The following is a 22,256-nucleotide window of genomic DNA, read 5'->3' on the forward strand; positions in this document are numbered from 1 at the left end:
AACGAATAGGAATGTCAGGTTGGAGAATATGGTCTCTGAAGAATAGGAGAAGGTTTTGGGTGCTGGGACTCTGACACACTATTAGTGAGCCATTTATTTTCCTTTCAGAATCTATTCTAAATGATGCGTCAATTCATTCAGGCATATTTATTGAGCGCTTACTGTGTGCACAGCACTGTACTAAGTGCTTGGAAAGTACAATTTGGCAACAAATAGAGACAATCCCTACCCAACAACAGGCTCACAATCTAGAAGTGGGGAGACAGTCTGGTCCATTCCTGATGCCTTTACAGTTCTTCCATCCTACTGATTTGGTCAGCACCAACTCTAGACTGTAAGCTTGTTGTGGGCAGGGAACGTGACTACCAACTCTGTTATATCGTACTCTCCCAAGTGCTTGGTATGTGGCTCTGCACACAGTAAGGGCTTAATAAATACCACTAACAGTGAAGCGATCTATTATTTATACTGAAAATACGGCTGGCCCTCAGTACAGTGCTGTGCATACAGTAAGCACTCAATAAAACACGATCGAATGACTGAACGAATGCCTAGGGGAATTTAAAATAAGCAGTACCAGCAGCCCTTATCTATTGAGGGACCATCTCTATATACTGCCAACTTGTACTTCCCAAGCGCTTAGTACAGTGCTCTGCACACAGTAAGCGCTCAATAAATACAACTGAATGAATGAATGAAATAAAAGGGTGCTTTCCACTCGTCTACCGCAACTCCAGAAATCTATCCGTGGGTGTATTTATAAAAACGGAAATGCCTACTTCATTTTAACCGGGTGACCCAGCAGCTGTTGGATGCCCGCCACGAGCAGTTTGTTTCAGGGCAGTTAGGATTTCCGTGGAAGTCTGCACAGAGGGCATTCACTGGAGAGAGGGCAGAGCTTGGGAGAGCTGCTTTTGAACTTCCCCACTGCCCCTCATTATCATTTGTATTTGATGAGCACCTATTCTGGGCTGCGTGCTGTACCGTGAACAAGTTGGGGTCTCCTGCCAAGAACAACAGACGAGCCTGGGTTCTGACACTTCTGGCTTGAGAATCTGAGAGGGGGGAATTAATGACGGCGCTGTGAGACTTGCCGCTTCGGCCTCCATAATACCATCCCACCAGCCTCACACATACAAGGCCTCCAGTTCTTCCTGCTTATAAAGCTTGTTTTTCTCAGCCTTTAGGAACCGCTCTGGAAATTTCACTGCGCTTAAAAAAGAATTTGGCGAGTCACCGTTCATCTGAAGATAAAGGAGATAGAAAAAGGGAAGGACCTTATTTAAGCATTTGTGCCAAACAGAAAACAAGTGAAAACTATGAAACTTTGATCTTCTAATGGTCTACTCTGTGAAGGTGTAATGCTCCTTGGATCTAGGGGAAAGGGAGTCACTAGTCAACTGCCGACTGAACTGGAGAATTAGCTGCTGGTAGATTTTCCCCTGATCTCTGAGGATTGATCTAAGGAGGACTGTCAACAGCCAGTCGGCTTGGTATTAATAACGACTGTTAGCATTCCAGGGAACACAGAAGAGGTTTTCTTTCTGAAGCTCAAGGTTTGGATTTATGTTTCTTGGTTCCGTGAACATTCTGCGCTTATACTGGCCAATGCTAACAGCCTCGGAGAGTCAGATTTCAAATCTGAATCTGGGTTCAATATTTCCTTGTCTACTGAGGGACACTGTCCGCTGTTTCACCTCAACTCATCCCTGCCATTTTGGGGAAGGGCTTTCTGGGGAGAAAATCGCAGGCAGGAGTGATGGAGGCAGAGAAGAGGGTTAACTAGATATAGGTGGTCCCAAACCAGTAAGTAATTCAGAGTTACTTGATTTTCCAAGCTTCTCAAGGGCAAGGAACGTGATTTTTGCTTTTCTTGCATGCGCTCACGTGCCTGTAGTGTTCTGAGCCCAGCAGGCACCTAGTACAATACTCTGCATGCAATTAAACAAATTCACTCAATCACTTTGATTGATAATTACGATGAATCACTTTACAAACCATAAAATCATAAGAGCAGGAGAAGCTTTGAGAGGTTATGTCTCCAACCAATCTGTTTTCAGGCAGGCAAATAACTAAACCATCTGGGAAAATCGGGGGTTTAGTCTTCTCTTAACAATCTTAACAGAAGCAGTGTGGTCTAGTGGAGAGAGCAGGGGCCTGCGAGTCAGAAGGACTTGGGTTCTAATCCCAGCTCTGCTCCTCATCTGCCGGGTGACCTTGAGCAAGTCACTTCACTTCTCTGTACCTCAGTTCCTTCATCTGCAAAATGGCAATCGAGACTGTGAGCCCCATCTGGGACAGGGATTTGCTTGTATCCATCCCACTGCTTAGACAAGTGATTAGCACATAGTAAGCACTTAATAAATACCACAATTATTATTGCTATTATTACTATTATTATTATTATCATCATCTCTTGCCCACTGTGCCCATGAAGACGTAGGTGGGTACACTTTCTGGCCTCTGACCACTGCCATCGAATGGTACTGCTATCTCTCCCTCTGCCAGAGTTCAGACAGTGGTGGCCTAGATGTTTCCTCGAACGATAACTGTGCTCTTTGTTAAGTGCTTATTCTGTGATAGCCCTGGGGAAGAGACAAGATCATCAGTTCAGTCACAGTTCCTGTCCCACCTGGGGCTCATGGGCTAAAAGGGAGAAAAACAGGCACTTAATCCACATTTTACCCAACAGGAAGCTGAGGCACAGAGAAGTGAAGTGAGTATACCCTTTAGTCACCTCACGCTCAGCCCCACCAGACTTATCCTTAACCTATTTTAATGATTACCTCCTCCTCCAGACTGTAGGCTCCTGGAAGGCAGGGAACAGGGTAGTGAAGCAACGTGGCCTGATAGAGCCCAGGCCTGGGAATCAGAAGGATCTGAGTATTACACCCGGCTCTGTCACTCGTCTGCTGTGTGACCTTGGGTAAATCACTTCATTTCTCTGAGGCGCAGAGCGCTTAGTACAGTGCTCTGTAATACTACTACTAATAATAATAATGGTATTTGTTAAGCGCTTACTAGGTGCCAAGCACTGTTCTAAGTACTGGGGTAAATACAAGATTATCAGGTTGTCCCACGTGGGGCTCACAGTCTTAATCCCCATTTTACAGATGAGGTAACTGAGGCACAGAGAAGTGATTTACCCCAAGTCCCATAGCTGACAAGTGGGAGAGCCGGGATTAGAACCCATGACCTCTGACTCCCAAGATAGATACAAGATAATCAGGTAGTCACAGTAGGCACTCAAATCCCATTGACTGAGTTGCTTGGGACTTCAGTTAAGGGGTGAAAGGAGAGGGGAATGCTGTATCCTAACAGGAACACGTTCCACTCCTGTTGTTTCATCTCAACAACATCTTAATGGCAACACTATCCTGTTGATTCATAACTTCTGACCTACTATGATCTTGCCATCTCTTTCTCCTGATTAAAAACCTATCCTTCCCCTCAAGGAATTCATAATCACGGAAGTCCTTATAGAGCCCATCTAATATTTTAAGCAATAACACGCCCATTATATGTCAGTGAAATTCACATGATTTTGGACACTAAGGGGCTAGGAGGCTAAACACTCCTCACTTTGAAACCAGAAACACCAAATCTTTGGTTAGAGGAACTGAAGTCGAATAATTGATGTTCTCATCAAATTTCACTTCTTGGGGCACTATCAGCTGATTTACATTTATTTCACCCCTTCTATTAACTGCAGTTCAGTCTGCAAAAAGGCTTGGTGCAAAAGGTTTACTGCAGAAGTTTGGAACACACCTCGCCACGAAGATAATAAAAACCAACCGGCAGTCAAAGGTTTGTCCAGGGGACACTCGATAACTACTATCGATGAACACAATTCTACTATCTTTCTTATACTAATAATAATGGCATTTATTAAGCACTTACTATGTGCCAAGCACTGTTCTAAGCCCTGGGGAGGTTACAAGGTGATCAGATTGTTCCAGGTGGGGCTCACAGTCTTCATCCCCATTTTACAGATGAGGTAACTGGCACAGAGAGGTTAAGTGACTTGCCCAAGGTCTATTTTAATGTCTGTCTACCCCTGTATTATACTTTCCCAAACGCTGAGTACATGCTCTACACAAAATAAGTGCTCAGTAAACACCACTGATTGACTGACTGATGAATTGATTGACCGTCTAGACCTGAACATTGTCATTTCAATAACATTAATCCCGGAGCTGAAGACAAACCAAGTTCATGAAGTCCATCTCTGACGATGAAGCTGTCATTGACTCTCTACTCTTATGAGTCAGAAAAGCCACTTCTGACAGAGCATCCTATGATGGTGACAAGTCTCAAAATTTTCCCAACTTGCCCAGTTCTAACAATGGTTCACCCCCGCAATTCTTCCCGACTCGGTTCCTTCTATACGCTTTATTTCAGAGATGAGTCTCCCCATTCTGCTACTGGGACAGCGGAGCAGTGAGACACACCCTGCAGGATCCGCCCCAAGGATAGCAGAGCAGCAGCAGCTGCGTGTGAAAATACACCACCACTTACTTCTGCTACCTAGGCAGTACACCATCCAATGATGCACGGATAAAGTACAAAACAGAACTTAAAAAGGCAGCAAGGTTTTGGGCACACTGTGAGTCAGAGTGAGGTAAGAAAAGGGAATCAAAAAGGCCCACAGGAAACTGACTATCTAGAAGGATAGAAGGCCTGGAATGCCCTCCCTCCACACATCCGTCAAGCTAGCTCTCTTCCTCCCTTCAAAGCCCTACTGAGAGCTCACCTCCTCCACGATGCCATCCCAGACTGAGCCCCCTTTTTCCTCTCCTCCTCCCTATCCCCCCCACCCTACCTCTTTCCCCTCCCCACAGCACTTGTATATGTCTGTACAGATTTATTACTCCATTTATTTTACTTGTACATATTTACTATTCTATTTATTTTGTTAATGATGTGCATATAGCTATAATTCTATTTGTTCTGATGATTTTGACACCTGTCCACATGTTTTGTTTTGTTGTCTGTCTCCCCCCTTCTAGACTGTGAGCCCGTTGTTGGGTAGGGACTGTCTCTATCTGTTGCCTACTTGTGCTTCCCAAGTGCTTAGTACAGTGCTCTGCATACAGTAAGTGCTCAATAAATATGACTGAATGAATGAATGAATGAATGAATGAATGACACCCAGCCAGTTGCTGGAAGGTGCAATGAAAGACAGCCCAAGCTTATGTCATGAGGGCAAGATAAATGCAGTAAGGACAAATAATAATAATAATATTCGTTAAGCACTTACTATGTGCCAAGCACTGTTCTAAGCGCTGGGGTAGACACAAGGTTATCATGTTGTCCCACATGGGGCTCACAGTCTTAATCCCCATTTTGCAGATCAATCAATCGTATTTATTGAGCGCTTACTGTGTGCAGAGCACTGTACTAAGCGCTTGGGAAGTACAAGTTGGCAACATATAGAGACAGTCCCTACCCAACAGTGGGGGCCCAGAGAAGTTAGTGATTTGCCCAAAGTCACACAGTAGACAAGTGGCGGAGCCAGGATTAGAACCCACAACCTCTGACTCCCAAGCCCACTAAGCCACACTGCTTCTCTCAAACAGTGTGTTGGGAGATCACTGTAGCCAACGGATCTGCCTAGAAGGCAGAGATCAAGACAGAGCCTGCACTCCTTGAACAATGACTTCACCGAGATGGAATTGCAAACACAGGCTTGAAAACACAGAGAAAGGCCCTGAACAGGACAAGTCCGTTAACACAGAAAGGATCTTCTCTTAAATTCAAACAACACGGCACAGCGCTTTGGTCAGACGTCAGCCTTTTCAAACACACATGCACAGATGGGCTCCTACCATCAGTCATGTCATCATCAAAACTGAAGAGCAACTACATGCATCATACATGCACCCACTAGTCGTATTTGTGGGAGCAACTAACCTGCTGCCATAAGAGAGAAATATCTCCAGTTTTCATTCTATCCGTATTCTATGGTATAAGCTAAAAGAAGTTAGCAGAATTTAGTAGGAAAAACATTATTTTTTTTTGAAAGGCGAAACATGCATAACCTGTCATTTCTTTCACTGTGCACATTTCTTAAATTATGTTTCAAAATTCAAAATAAACTTTTGGAAGAGAAAATCATTTTCAAGGAAATATCAAAACTACCATCTGGGTAAATGGAATGTTTCCATCTCTATTCATGAAACCATGTTGCCTTTCTTCCTATGTGCCAATTTTTTTTTTTACAAGATCAAGTGGAATTGAAGACATTTCTCAAATGGAATGACTCAAGGATCCAAAAGCATCTTTATAGCTCTGCTCTCTAACCTGTAAGCTTGTCTCCAGACTGTAAGCTCATTATGGGCAGGGAGCACTTAGTATAGTGCTCTGCACTCAGTAAGTGCTCAATAAATACCATTTATTCTTGCCTTTCCAAGACAAACTTGGGCTGGAAAACAGCAGGAGGAAGAGAGGAGGGTAAGGAGGTCACCTCTGAGCAAACTCTGATTCCAACCATTGACTGCATGCTCCATTCCTTTCCTCCCCTTTCTCTTCCCACCCTCAGGCCAAAGGCTACCGGTCCCATGGAGAAGACATCTCCAAACTGAATTGTATCTAGATCCTGTCTCCATGTCTTCATCAGGGGCCATTCTGAAAAATCAAGCGGTTGTCCTTTCTTTTCACCCACATGCTTTTTATTTAACAGTCCCAGATTTGTGGCAGCCAGGGGTCTTTACGACATCTGAGATCCAGTTCCAAGCCACAGGGCCGCACTGACGACCCGTGTGGTATTTAGTAAACTGCTGGCCTGACAGGGTTATTGTGGGAGACCCTGAGAAAAGTCCAGGGCACTTTCAGATGTTCCACACAAACACACACACAGACACACAGACACACAGACACACACAAATGAGACATTCAAGTTTAGGTTAGTCCACAAGGAAAATGGGAAGAAATAAACCAGATCCACAGACCCACAAACTCCAAGATACACCACTTTCAACATAAATCCTCAAAGACTTTCTATGAACCATTTTTTTCCTACTGAAACTCGGTTTCCCCCTCAGACTTGGCAATACTCTGGATCCTTGATCGGAGACCAGAAGGTCAGGGTGGTCAGGAGGGGGGCTTCCTGCCTCGGGGGTCTCCTCTGGACCAAACCCACAGGGGAGCCCGAAGTCCGATCTCCACTGCACAACGCAGCCCTGTTTCGACGTCTGGTTTGAACATTGATTTTTTTTTTATTTGATTTTGATTTTTCTTACCTCTACCACTGTGGTCTGTGCTGCCTTGCACATGGGCAAGTTGAAATTCCTTGCGGTTTTCCTGTAATTGAGGCAGAAGGGAGGGAGAAAATGTGTTTCATTACAGTGTGGGAGAGGGGCAAAGAACCGACATAGAATAGGAAAAGAAAAGCAGAGGGAGGCTTGTGAAAAACTCGGGACAGCACTCTGCCCAAAGAGGGCACCCAGGACAGTGCTCTGAAAACAGAAGGTACCCACTACAGTGCTCTGCAAGCAGTAGGTGTTCAATAAATACATCTGCTACTGCTACTTGATACAGACATAAACACCACCCAGCACGAGACGTCCCTGCCTAAGCATATGGGAAGGGGGTGGAAGGATGTACAGATGCATTTTTATTTTATTTCTATATTGTATGCATATATTTATCTGTACATTCAGTTTTGTGTTCAGCTGCTTCATTGTGCTGTGTCTGTACTGTCTTCTGTTTTATCCTTGTTTTTCCTCTTGCTTTCGGGAAATAATTTTGGTCTGTCTCCCCCATAAAACTGAAAACATATATCCTGCGAATGCTAACTCTCCAAAGAACTTAAACCAGGGTCTAGCATTCAGTACGTCATCAATAAATACCACCCATTGGTTGATTTACTGAATAAGAGCTGGCCCTTTACTGTTTCTGCAAAAAATGGTTTGCAACCATTATCCAAGTACTGATTCAGTGCTCTCAGAAGGGTCTCACCAGAGAATGCAGGAAGAATTTTCCAGCAAATAGACTAGCTGAACAACAAAAATTCCAGGTTATATCATCCACAAACTTCTTCTGTACCTAAAATTTTTCTCCGATGCCAAAGATGCTGGTGGTGTTTATAAAATTATCAAATATTCTGAGTGTCCTTCGAAAGGCTATAGTCTTAAATGACCATTCCTGACTTAAGCCACAAGATGAGCATTTACAGAATCATCTTGGTGCAGTAACTTCTTCCGAATAAGCACCCTCTCCATCATCTTCGTCAAATTCCTCTAAGACCTTCTTGTGATTTCCTACTGTGTTAATAATAATAATAATGGTATTAAGCGCTTACTGTTTGTCAGGCACTGTACTGAGCATTGGGGAGGGGTGGGGGGAGTTACAAGCAAATTAGGCAGGACACAGTCCCTGTCCCACGTGGGGCTCACAATCTCAATCTCCATATTACAGATGAGGTAACTGAAGCCCAGAGAAGTGAAGTGACTTGCCCCAGGCCATACAGCAGATAAATTGAGGAGTTGGGATTAGAACCCACGACCTTCTGATTCCCAGGCCCATACTCTATCCACTATGCCATGCTGCTTCTCCGAAGCATTCTACCTGAAGATGATATTTCCTGCTCGGTCTGCTTTCCACGCCTTCACCAGAGCGAAGTCCCCCGTGATGGCTTTCTCCAAAATGAACTGGCGACCATCAAACTCCCTCACCTGCAGAAAAGGCACACACAGGATAGGTCAGACCATTAGTTTTCTGCAAGGTTACTTTCTACTACATGCGCTCTGCTGGCCTTTTTTTTTTTTTTTTTTAAGGAAATCTGATTTGAAACTCTGCTTAGAAGTTGTCGAGTTTGAATGTGGTGAAGCTCTAGGAATTGAAAACCAAAATCCTCTCTGACCATGTAATTGCCATAGCATTTTCCCAGCTCATCTCCTCCATCCCTCTAAAGCATTCCAACTGCACCATCTGCTGGATTTCTGGCTGTATTTTGCACAGAAAGCACGGGAATGCCTGCAGAGCCGTTCAAGGCTTTCTTGGGGTTAAACTTGGAGGATTTACAGGTGTGTTTTGAAATCAACACTCTGTAAAAATGCCAACCAAGTTAGCATTGTCACAAAATCTGAGCCACCATTTCGTACATGAAGGGGATGGTTCTCACCTCTGACAAAGTGGGAACCTGTCTGAATTTCAGCTTTTGTTCCCGAGGAAAAGGACAGAAAAGGATTTTTTTTTTAAGGTAGGAAGTCTGACTGAATACTAGAAGCAGGGGAATTACCTCTAGGCAATATTTTGTGTATATTTATATATACACATATATACATATATGCTGAATCTGCCTGAGCTAAATCTACATATTCATTCATTCAATCATACTTATTGAGTGCTTACTGTGTGCAGAGCAATCAATCAATCAATCAATCGTATTTATTGAGCGCTTACTGTGTGCAGAGCACTGTACTAAGCGCTTGGGAAGTACAAGTTGGCAACATATAGAGACAGTCCCTACCCAACAGTGGGCTCACAGTCCTGTACTAAGCACTTGGGAAACACAAGTCGGTAAAAGACAGACGGTCCCTACCCAACAACAGGCTCACAGTGTAGATGAGGGAGACAGACAACAAAACAAAACATGTAGACAGGTGTCAAAATCGTCGGAACAAACAGAATTAAAGCTATATGCACATCATTAACAAAATTAATAGAATAGTAAATATGTATAAGTAAAACAGACTAATAAATCTGTACAAATATATATACACAAGTGCTGTGGGGAAATATATCTACATCAATATATAGATACAGATTCAGCATTGAGCTTTCTAAATTAAGTGCACAGCCCATTTTTTAAAATGGTATTTGTTAAGCGCTTACTATGGGCCAGACACTGTTCCAAGCGCTGGGGTGGATATAAGCTAATCAGGTTTGACACAGTCCAGGTCCCATATGGGGCTCACCGTTTTAATCCCCGTTTTACAGATGAGGTAACTGAGGGCCAGAGAAGTGAAGTGACTTGCCCAAGGACACCCAGCAGACACATGACAGAACCCGTGCTCTATCCTGTGTGTCTGCCCACGCTTAGAATGTGAATGCTTTAAGGACAGAAACTGCGCCTGACTAAATTACCTCATATTTATCCCAGCACTTAGCACAGTGGGTGGTTGGTGGTAAGCTCTGAATAAATTTAACTATGACAATAGTAACCACAATGTCAGTGGGAGATAAAAACAACATTCGCCCCACCTTTAGGACACCCTTCCTCATCCTACAGAAATTAGGTTAGGTCTAAATTTAAAAGCAAGGCCGCGGTTATGAGAGAATTTACCAACTGCCACTCTGCTCTATGGTAGTAATAATAATAATGGCATTTATTAAGCGCTTACTAGGTGCAAAGCACTGTTCTGAGCACTGGGGAGGTTACAAGGTGATCAGGTTGCCCCTCGTGGGGCTCACAGTCTTAATCCCCATTTTACAGATGAGGTAACTGAGGCACAGCGATGTGAAGTGACTTGCCCAAAGTCACACAGCTGACAATTGGCGGAGCCAGGATTTGAACCCATGACCCATGACTCCAAAGCCCGTGCTCTTTCCACTGAGCCATGCTGCTTCTCTGAGTAGTAGGATTGCTTGAGCAGGTTGGGAGCACTACCAGTCATTGCATCCCTGTTGCACTGACAGAGGTGTGAGAGAGTTAAAAAAAAGATTTGTTCAGCTAATGATGATGATGGTGCTATTCCTTAAGTGCTTACTGTGCACCAAGCACTGTGTTCAACACTGGGGCAGACATGAGATAATCAGATCAGACCCAATCCCTGCCCCAGATGGGGCTCAAAGTCTAAAAGGGAGAGAGAACAGGTATTTTACCCCCATTTAAGGAGAAGTGAAGTGACTTGTCCAAGGTCACAAACCAGGGAAGTGGTGGATGTGGGATCCAATAATAAAAATAATAATGGCATTTATTAAGTGCTTACTGTGTGCAAAGCACTGTTTTTAGCGCTGGAGAGTTTACAAGGTGATCAGGTTGTCCCATGTGGGATCCACATCTCTTGACAGGTCCATGTGGTGCTCTTTCCACTAGGCCGAATGCCTAGTGGGTGTATAAAAACTCCCGCGGGCTATGTATGTGTGCTTGAAAGTAGCTGGCAGGAGGGTAGAAAGGTTGAGAAGACATGAATCTATTTCACCAAGAACCAAGGCCAGTTTCAGGAACGAAGCGAAAGAGGCAGCTGTCTCAGGGTGGACCATCAGACAGAGTGGAGGGCTGTGCAATAGTGGGACAGTCTTTCAAGGAACAGTCTCTTGTCTTGGCTCTCTTCCTCCCTTCAAAGTCCTACTGAGAGCTCACCTCCTCCAGGAGGCCTTCCCACACTGAGCTCCCTCCTTCCTCTCCCCCTTCCCATCCCCCCGCCCTACCTCCTTCCCCTCCCCACAGCACCTGTATATATGAGAAGCAGTGTGGCTCAGGGGAAAAGAGCCCGGGCTTTGGAGTCAGAGGTCATGGGTTCAAATCCCTCCGCCAATTGTCAGCTGTGTGATTTTGGGCAAGTCACTTAACTTCTCTGGGCCTCAGTTCCCTCATCTGTCAAATGGGGATGAAGACAATGAGCCCCCTGTGGGACAACCTGATGACCTTGTAACCTCCCCAACGCTTAAAACAGTGCTTTGCACATAGTAAGCGCTTAATAAATGCCATCATTATTATTATATGTTTGTACAAATGTATTACTCTATTTTACTTGTACATATTTACTATTCTATTTCTTTTGTCAATGATGTACATCTAGCTTTAATTCTATTTATTCTAATGACTTGACACCCGACCACATGTTTTTGTTTTGTTGTCTGTCTCCCTCTTCTAGACCGTGAGCCCGTTGCTGGGGAGGGACCGTCTCTATATGTTGCCAACTTGTACTTCCCAAGCGCTTAGTACAGTGCTCAGCACATGGTAAGCGCTCAATAAATACGATTGAATGAATGAATGAATTTCCTTATCATCAGCTTCAAAGCCCTCAATCACCTTGGCCCCTCCTACTTCAACTCACTGCTCTCCTACTACAACCCAGCAAACACCCTCCGCTCCTCTAATTCCAACCTACTCCCTGTATCTCAATCTCATCAATCTCACCACAGACCTCTCACCCACGTCCTGTCTCTGGCCTGGAACGGCCTCCCTCTTCATATCCGACAATTACTCTCCCCTCCTTCAAAGCCTCACTGAAGGAACACCTCCTCCAAGAGGCCTTCCCTAAGTCCTCATTTCCTTTTCTCCTTCTCCCTTCTGCGTCGTCCTGATTTGCTCCCTTTATTCACGCCCTCCTCAGCCCCACAGCACTTTTGCACATATTTGTAACTTTTTTATTTATGTTAATGTCCATCTCCCCCTCTATAGTGTAAAATCGTGGTGGGCGGGGAATGTGGCCACTATATTGTTGTATTGTACTCTCCCAAGCACTTAGGACAGTGCTCTGCACAAAGTAAATGCTCAATAAATACAATTGATTGACTGATTGACTTTCTGTTCACAATCACTCTGTGCTATGTTCTTGTCAGAGGTTCGGGAGGATTTGGGCAGACTTCCAAGTTAACCTCCCACAGTGTGGAATTTATACACATAGGTGACATACTCTATCACTCCCCTTTTCTGGGAGTGATAGTTTAGATGCTTGTCTCCCCAGGAGACTGAAAGACCCTGGGGGGAAGAGATGAGGGGTGGAGGGAGAAGGAATTGTACCTTCTTACTCTTTTGTGCTCTTCCAAGCACTCTGTACAGTGCACCACACACAGCAGTGCTCAATAAATGCCATTCGTTGCTTGCCGAAAGCTCGACATGACATCATTCTCCTACCCTGCATGACTGGTAAATGCATGTGTCATGTCGTGTGACAGGACAGCCACCCAAGCCGGCTCTGGCAGAACATAAGGGAGAATTAAGTCTTCCTCACGGGCACTCATAAATGCGCTGTGCACCTGGTCGTAATGAATAACATTTCACGGGCTCAAACACTAGTGCAGACGATACAGCCATTTCACTGGCTCAAATACAAGCACCCGTAAAGTTTCCATCTCTTTGGCAGTGGAGCACTTAATAAAATCTAATTGAAAAGGAGGTATTGGGTTTAATGCTTAGTACAGTGCTCTGCACACAGTAAGCGCTCAATAAATACGATTGATGATTTAGGAAATCCTAAGGGCTGACATCCAAATATTACTGCAAAAAGATGACAAATACCTGGGTTCCATGGAAACCCTAATTGTGTTTTACTTAAAACACATCCAAAACTTTTCTGGTGTACTTAAAACATAATTCATGCTCTCTGTTTCCTTCAGTAAGCTAATACCAATTATTTCAAAGAAACATGAAGACTAATGGACTAAATGGTAAGATTTTTAAACCTCAGAATCTTTTCTCTTCTTTGGTCTTTTGCTTTAAGCATTCCTCAGGGTTTAAAAAAAGTACTTTGGCATTCCCAGCCTTCTCTCCCTATTTAAAAAAAAGACACAACACTCCTGGATAAGGATGTCTGTCTTTACGATTACAGAAACCTTCTTGTTGTGGGGCAGGGAACGTGAATGTGTCCACCAACTGTGTTGTACTGTACTCTCCCAAGATCTTAGTACAGTGCACTGCCCCCAGTAAGCACCCAATACACATGAGTGATTAATTGGATGGGTAATTACTGCATTAGAAGCTTGACGAAGACCTCTTGGAAGACAGGGGATCTGAGAAGAGCTTTAAAATAATAATAATAATAATGGCATTTATTAAGTGCTTACTATGTGCAAAGCACTGTTCTAAGTGCTGGGGAGGTTACAAGGTGATCAGGTTGTCCCATGGGGGCTCACAGTCTTAATCCCCATTTTACAGATGAGGTAACTGAGGCACAAAGAAGTTAAGTGACTTGCCCAAAGTCAACACCTGACAACTGGCGGAGCCGGGGTTTGAACCCATGACCTCTGACTCCAAAGCCCGTGCTCTTTCTACTGAGCCATGCTGCTTCTCTTAAAAATGGGGAGAGTTGTGGTCTGTTTTCTATGAAGGGAGAGGGAGTTGTGGACAGAGGGGGAAGAGTTGAACAAGAGGTCATTCATTCAATCCTATTTATTGAGCGCTTACTGTGTGCAGAGCACTGTACTAAGCACTTGGGAAGTACAAGCTGGCAACATATAGAGACGGTCCCTACCCAACAGTGGGCTCACAGTCTAGAAGGGGGAGTCAGAGAACAAAACAAAACATATTAACAAAATAAAATAAAGAGAATAAATATGTACAAATAAACTAACTAAATAATAATAATAATGGCATTTATTAAGCGCTTACTACGTGCAAAGCACTGTTCTAAGCACTGGGGAGGTTACAAGGTGATCAGGTTGTCCCTCGTGGGGTTCACGGATTTAATCCCCATTTTCCAGATGAGGTAACTGAGGCACAGAGAAGTGAAGTGACTTGCCCAAAGTCACACAGCTGACAATTGGCGGAGCCAGGATTTGAACCCATGACCTCTGACTCCAAAGCCCGTGCTCTTTCCTACTGAGCCACGCTGCTTCTCTAATAGAGTAATAAATACAGAGAATAAGAGACGAGAACGAGGAGCAGTGAGGAGGGCATCATGACACTGATGCAGATTGCTCTCACAGCTCTTTCTAAATCGAGCTCTGATTCACAGGGGAATCTGTCCTCTTACGGATCAGATGCAGATAATTCCGGGGCAGACTGACAAATTAGCCTCCACTGCTCCTCGTGCCCATGAATGCCTACCCATTGGCCATTCGACTACTCCTTGGCACCAAGCCCAGTTGGCAGAAGAAAATCCACTTTCCTTTCTGGCACTACCCCGAGGTGGTGGCTCTGGAACAGCTTGGCATGGGTGACTGTGTTGTTTTCCGGGGAAACAATGGACAGTAAGCAGGTAATGCATGGCATGTCGGGAGCGTGGGGGTTAAGGAGGGTCAGAGGCTGCTAATTCTGCATCCAGCATTCCGGAGAATTTAGGGCAGAAGGATCCAAAGATACCAAGATCCTCGTAGGGTAGAGAGATGCGGGCAAAATTACCCCCATTTCGAAGGTGGGTAAAGTGATGATGAGAGAGGAGAACGGAGGTCTGGCAGATGTTGAGAGGGAGGGAGTTCCGGACAGGAGGAATGACGTAAGTAAGGGGACAGAAGTGGAAGAGTCAGAAATGGGTCACAGTCACAGAGTCAACTGGGGAGGAAGGACGAGTGCAAGTGTGTAAGCAGATAAAAAGGGCAAACCCTACATCGTACTTATGTGCTTACTGAGCGATGAGCAAAGTACTAAACTACTTGGGTGAGTACAATACAACAGATTTGGTAGATATGATCTTTACCCTTGAGGAGTTTACAATCTAGATATGTAAATGGAGACAGCTGGAGAGAGTTCTGAAGTCAATCGGATGGGGTTGTTTTTTGTTTTTTCAATGGTTTTCGTTAAGTGCTTGGCACTTACTATGTGCGAGGCACTGAACTAAGTGCTGGGGTAGATACAAGATAATCAGGTTTGATGCAGTCCACATCCCGCATGGAGCTCACAGTCTTAATCCCCATTTTAGAGATGAGGAAACGGAGGCACAGAGAAGCTAAGTGACTTGCCCAAGGTCACACAGCAGACAAGTGGCAGAGCTGGGATTAGAACCCAGGTCCTTCTGACTCTCGGGACCGTCCCTTTCCACTTGGCCACACATTTCCACTAGACCATGAGTTTAAGCTTTGATGCTGAGGGAAATGAGTAACCACTGGAGGCCTTTGAGGAATAGAGCCATAGGCAAAGAGACCTGATCGAAAGATGATCACTGTAGTAGAGAATAAAGACAGAGAGAGAGGCTGAAAGAAGAGACACAAATGCAATGGCTGACCCAATTCCTTAATCCGGATATGACCTGAATTTGAATCAAGGAGATAATTATTCGGAAGAAGTGGAAGGGGCGGGTCAGGGCTATATTATAGAGCTAGAACCAGCATGATCTGTGACACACTGAACAAGAAGGTTAAAAGACAGTGAGGAGTCAAAGACGACACTGAGGTTGCAGGCTTCTGGGGCAGGAAGGATGGTAGGTAGTTTTGTCAACTGTGATAGGCACGTTGAGAGGAGTTGGGGAGGGAGATTAGAACCCAGGTCCTTGCTCTTTCCACTAGGCCACGCTACCACGTTAGTGAAAGAAAGGTAGCCATTAGAGCAGAAGAAAAAGAACCAGATCAGGAAAGGCATGTCAGGGAGAATAGTCAGGATTAGGGAATGGTCAACAGTGTCAAAGGTTGCTGGGAGGTTAGGGGGATTAGGACAGAGTAGAGCCCATTGGACTTGGTTATGAAGAGGTCATCGGTCACCTTGAAGAGCCCAGCTTCAGTGGAATGAAGGGAGTGAAATACAGACTGCAGTGGCTCAAGAGAGACGTGGGGAAGAGAAAATAGACAAGAGGTATATCCGACCAGTCAAAGAATGTCAATGGAAAAGGGAGCAGGGAAACAGGGCGAGAGCTGGAGGCAGGGAGAGCTATTGGCATGATGGTGGAGTCTACTGTCATCAGAAGGATCTGGGTTCTAATCCCGGCTCTGACACTTTTCTGCTGTGTGACCTCTGGCAAGTCACTTTACTGGGCCTTGGTTACCTCCTCTGTAAAATAATAATAATAATAATAATGATAGTGATGGTATTTGTTAAGCTCTTACTATGTGCAAAGCACTGTTCTAAGTGCTGGAGGGATACAAGGTGATCAGGTTGTCCCACGTGGGACTCACAGTCTTAATCCCCATTTTACAGATGAGGAAACTGAGGCCCAGAGAAGTTAAGTGACCTGCCCTGTCACACAGCTGACAATTGGTGGAGCCAGGATCTGAACCCATGACCTCTGACTCCAAAGCCCGTGCTCTTTCCAGTGAGCCAAATGGGGACTAAGACTGTTAGACCCATGTGGAACAGGAACTACATCCAACCCAATTTCCTTGCACCCACCCCCAGCTCTTAGTACAGTGCCTGGCACTTTCTATGTGCTTAACAAATACCCCCATTATCATTATAATTCCCCATTATCCATCCCCCCCATCTTACCTCCTTCCCTTCCCCACAGCACCTGTATATATGTATATATGTTTGTACATATTTATTACTCTATTTATTTATTTATTCTACTTGTACATATCTATTCTATTTATTTTATTTTGTTAGTATGTTTGGTTTTGTTCTCTGTCTCCCCCTTTTAGACTGTGAGCCCACTGTTGGGTAGGGACTGTATATGTTGCCAATTTGTACTTCCCAAGTGCTTAGTACAGTGCTCTGCACATAGTAAGTGCTCAATAAATACGACTGATGATTGATGATTATAATTATTATTATTACAGTCAGGAACAAAGAGGAACCTCTCAGTCCTGGCACATCAGGAGTGGAAGTCAGCACAGAAGGACTGATTCCAGTGCTAGTGGCTCGTTCAATGCCACTTGTGCTCTCTTACTCCAGCCAGCCAGGTGCCCACTAAAGCAGTGACTACGAGGAAAGAGTAGACGGGCAGTGGTGCAACACTCTGTGAACTGCACGTTTGGCCTTCACCCACACTAGTTAGCCATCGAGGGTACACCTGGCCTGGTAAACACAGCACAGGCTTGGGACTCCCAAGTACCTGGGTTCTAACCCCAGCTCCGCCACTTGTCTTCAGCGTGACTTTGGGCAAGTCACTTCGCTTCTCCGGGCCTCAGCTACCTCATCTGTAAAATGGGGATTAAGTCCGTGAGCCCCATGTGGGACAGGGACTGTGTCCAATCTGATTAACCCATACTTACCCCAGCGCTTAGGAATATTGCCTGGCACATAGTAAGTGCATGTGGCTCAGTGGAAAGAGCAAGGGCTTTGGAGTTAAAGGACATGGGTTCAAATCCCGGCTCCGCCAACCGTCAGCTGTGTGACTTTGGGCAAGTCACTTGACTTCTCTGGGCCTCAGTTCCCTCATCTGTAAAATGGGGATTAAGACTGTGAGACCCCTGTGGGACAACCTGATCACCTTGTAACCTCCCCAGTGCTTAGAACAGCACATAGTAAGTGCTTAATAAATGCCATCATCATAACAAAAGCCATTCACAACGACGACAGAACTAGAACCTGGGCCTCCTGAAGCCCAGAACAGTGTTCCTTTCGCCGCATCAACGGCAGGGCTGCACAGCTCTCTGTGCTAGTCTCCAGGCAAAGCACTCCCTGCAACGGTCAGGGAATCCTCTCCCGTGCCAAGATTACAGAAGGAGGTGTGGCAGGAGGGAAGAAAGCAAGGCTTAGCAGAGACACAAATCTCTCCCACACCTTGCAAGGCAAGAACTGGCGCTCTGCAGAGTTCGATGAGAAAGACGAAGCCCCAGTTTCCAACAGTAGCACTCTCCCGGTTGATGAGCTGCTCTATCAATCAATCAATGATATTTACTGAGGGCTTTCTGTGGCACAGCGCTATACTAACGCTTGGGAGAGTACAAAAATAGTAATAATAGCAATAATGAGAATAATACTGGTATTTGTAAGCTCTTACTAAGTGCCAAGCCCTGTACTAATCAGGTCCCACATGGGGCTCACAGTCTAAGAAGGAGGGAGAACAGGCATTGAACATCATTTATAAGATGAGGGAACTGACACACAGAAAAGGGAAATTCATTCATTCATTCAATCATTTTTACTGAGCATTTACTCTGTGCAGAGCACTGTACTAAGCGCTTGAGAAGTACAAGGTGGCAACATATAGAGACGGTCCCTATCCAACAGTGGGCTCACAGTCTAGAAGTGACTTGCCCAAGGTCACACAAAAGACACGTGGCAGAGTCATGATTAGAACCCAGATCTTTCTGAGTCCCAGGCCCGTGCTCAATCCACTAGGGTACATTCCCTGCCCACAATGAGTTTACAGTCTAAAGGGGATTGGAAAGGCATATTATTTCTATCCAGGAGTGTCACAATATTTACATTAAACTACTGTTTCACAGCGCAAGAGGGATGAAATAGTTACTCAGTTGTTTCCAGCAGGTGTAACTAACTGCCAGGAAACTTCCGTATACAGGTACCCTAGTTACATACGTGGCTACTGTTATATAAGGTCTCTGGTGAACCACGATTACTCACACCAACTGGAGAAGCAAAATTCCAGACTCCAGATCATTGAAAACACAAATAGTGCAATTTGATACAAAAGTTCCCTTAACGGAGGAGCCCCTCCAAAATTGTCCTTGCTCAAGGGAGGCTTTGAACAGTTTTCTTGCAAGCAAGAGAAGGGAAGATCAGAGGAAACCTCTGGGTCTCGGGTGCAGGCATCAAACCGGAAAAGCTGCGTGGCCCAGTGGCTACAGCATAGGCCTGGGAGTTGGAAGGACCTGCTGCTAACCCTGGCTCCGCCAGTTGTCAGCTGTGTGACCCTGGACAAGTCACTTCACTTACCTGAGCCTCGGTTACCTCATCTGTAAAATAGGGAATAAGAGAGTGAGCCCCATGTGGGACGGGAACTGTGTCCAATCCGATTATCATGTATATGTTCCAGTTCTCTAGATTGTCAGCTTGTTGTGGGCAGGGAATGTGTCTGTTTATTGTTGTACTGTACTCTCCCAAGCGCTTTGTACAGTGCTCTGCACACAATAAGCGCTCAACAAACATGACTGAATGAATACTTAGTAAAGTATTGGCACACAGTAATCTCTTAAATACCATGCTTATCAGTTAGTCAATCGTATTTACTGGGCACTCATATGTATATATGTTTGTACATATTTATTACTCTATTTTACTTGTACATATCTATTCTATTTATTTTATTTTGTTAATATGTTTGGTTTTGTTCTCTGTCTCCCCCTTCTACACTGTGAGCCCACTGTTGGGTAGGGACCGTCTCTATATGTTGCCAACTTGTACTTCCCAAGCGCTTAGTACAGTGCTCTGCACACAGTAAGCACTCAATACGATTGATTGATTGATTGTGAGCAGAGTACTGTACTAAGCACATGGGAGAGTACACTATAACAATGAACAGCCATATTCCCTGCCACAACAAGCTTCCAGTCTAGAGGGGGAGTCACACATTAATAGAAATAAATTAAAGATTTGTGCATAAGTTTTATGGGGCTGGGATGAGGGGTGAATAAAGGGAGCAAGTCAGGGTGACGCAGAAGGGAGTGGGAGAAGAGGAAAGGAGGGCTTGGTCAGAGAAGGCCTCTTGAAGGGGATGTGTCTTCAATAAGCCTTTGAAGTGGGGGGGAGTCGTCTGTCTAGACTGTGAGCCCACTGTTGGGTAGGGACTGTCTCTACTTGTTGCCAACTTGTACTTCCCAAGCGCTTAGTACAGTGCTCTGCACACAGTAAGCGCTCAATAAATACGATTGATTGATATGAGGAGGGAATGCGTTCCAGGCCAGAGGCAGGATGTGGGCAAGAGGCCAGTGGCGAGATAGGTGAGATCGAGGTACAGTGAGAAAGTTAGCACTAGAGGAGACAGCACTGAACCAGAGCAGAGCATCGGACTAGATGATTGGGAGCTCAGAGACATGACTTTGTCCTGGAGAAACTTTCGGACTAATGCCTGAGACGGGAATATACAGATTGTCTTCCATTTATGGGTACTAGGCCACGCTGTTTCTCATTGACAACAGGCCTCTCCCCTTGACCTCACCTCGACCCAGAGGCCTCGTCCGGCGGCCCGCCCCAGGAGGATTCTGGACCTAAGATAAGATGTGCGCGAATACGGCCGCTCTCACCTCTCTGGGCTGGCTGGCGATGGCGATGCTTCCGTCCTTGTGGTACTTGATGGGAGAGCCGCCCTCCTGCACCAACGTCCCAAACCCCGTGCTGGTGAAAAAGGCCGGCACCCCCGCGCCTCCGGCTCGGATCCGCTCCGCAAGCGTGCCCTGCACAAGGGACAGACACGGGACACTGCTGAATCCCACCCCGCTAGCTTTCGGTGCACGCAGAAGGGGGGTTTTCCATTTGGGACCACTCCTTCTCCTCCTCCCCTTCCCCCCCGCCCTACCTCCTTCCCCTCCCCACAGCACCTGTATATATGTTTGTACAGATTTATTACTCTAATTTACTTGTACATATTTACTATTCTATTTATTGTGCTAATGATGTGCACTTAGCTTTAATTCTATTTGTTCTGACGACTTGACACCTGTCCACACGTTTTGTTTTACTGTCTATCTCCCCCTTCTAGATTGTGAACCCCTTGTTGGGTAGGGGCCATCTCTATATGTTGCCAACTTGTACTTCCCAAGCGCTTAGTACAGTGCTCTGCACACAGTAAGCGCTCAATATGATTGAATGAATAAATGAATTTTCATTTTACTTTTAAACCAGCAGAGCAATCAGAAGACCTCACCCTTACTTCTCCACTGAAAAACAATAATAACAATAATTGTGGTATTTGTTAAGCACATACTATGTGCCAGGCACTGCACTAAGTGCTGGGGTGGACACAAGAGAATCAGGCTGGACATAGTCCCTGTCCCATGTGGGGTTCCCAGTCTCAATCCCCATTTTAAAGATGAGGTAACTGAGGCACAGAAATTAAGTAACTTGCCCAGGGTCACACAGCAGTCCTGTGGCAGAGCCAGAATTAGAACCCATGACCTTCTGACTCTCAGGCCCATGCTTCATTCATTCATTGATTCATTTATTCCATCGTATTTATTGAGCGCTTACTGTGTGCAGAGCACTGTACTAAGCGCTTGGGAAGTACAAGTTGGCAACATACAGAGACGGTCCCAACCCAACAACGGGCTCACAGTCTAGAAGGGGGAGACGGACAACAAAACAAAATATATTAACAAAATAAAATAAATAGAATAGTAAATATGTACAAGTAATATAAAATAAATCCACTACGCCATGCTGCTTCCCTTTTCATTAGTACTAATGACAGTAATAATCACGACTGTAGTAGCGTGGCTCAGTGGAAAGAGCCCAGGCTTTGGAGTCAGAGGTCATCATCATTATCAATCGTATTTATTGAGCGCTTACTGTGTGCACAGCACTGTACTAAGCGCTTGGGAAGTACAAGTTGGCAACATATATAGACAGTCCCTACCCAATAGTGGGCTCACAGTCTAAAAAGGTCATAGGTTCAAACCCCGGCTCCGCCAACTGTCAGCTGTGTGACTTTGGGCAAGTCACTTCACTTCTCTGGGCCTCAGTTATCTCATCTGTAAAATGGGGACTAAGACTGTGAGCCCCCCGAGGGACAACCTGATCACCTTGTAACCTCCCCAGTGCTTGGAACAGTGCTTTGCACATAGTAAGCGCTTAATAAATGCCATCATTATTATTATTA

The 22,256-nt window shown here is 45.1% G+C and overlaps 1 protein-coding gene across 1 annotated transcript in view; it reads right to left on the reverse strand.

The window, feature by feature from the left end:
- Positions 1 to 22,256, reverse strand: part of OXCT1 (3-oxoacid CoA-transferase 1) — a 132,035-nt gene that overhangs the window by 76,356 nt on the left and 33,423 nt on the right. Inside the window, exons 5-7 of the mRNA XM_038744201.1 lie at positions 20,686 to 20,835; positions 8,569 to 8,675; positions 7,242 to 7,302 (exon numbers count right to left, since the gene is read on the reverse strand). Coding sequence (XP_038600129.1) covers positions 7,242 to 7,302; positions 8,569 to 8,675; positions 20,686 to 20,835 — 318 coding nt within the window. The remainder of the gene's footprint in view (positions 1 to 7,241; positions 7,303 to 8,568; positions 8,676 to 20,685; positions 20,836 to 22,256) is intronic.

Source organism: Tachyglossus aculeatus, chromosome 3 (genome assembly GCF_015852505.1).
Source record: "Tachyglossus aculeatus isolate mTacAcu1 chromosome 3, mTacAcu1.pri, whole genome shotgun sequence".
NCBI classification, from domain to species: domain Eukaryota; kingdom Metazoa; phylum Chordata; class Mammalia; order Monotremata; family Tachyglossidae; genus Tachyglossus; species Tachyglossus aculeatus.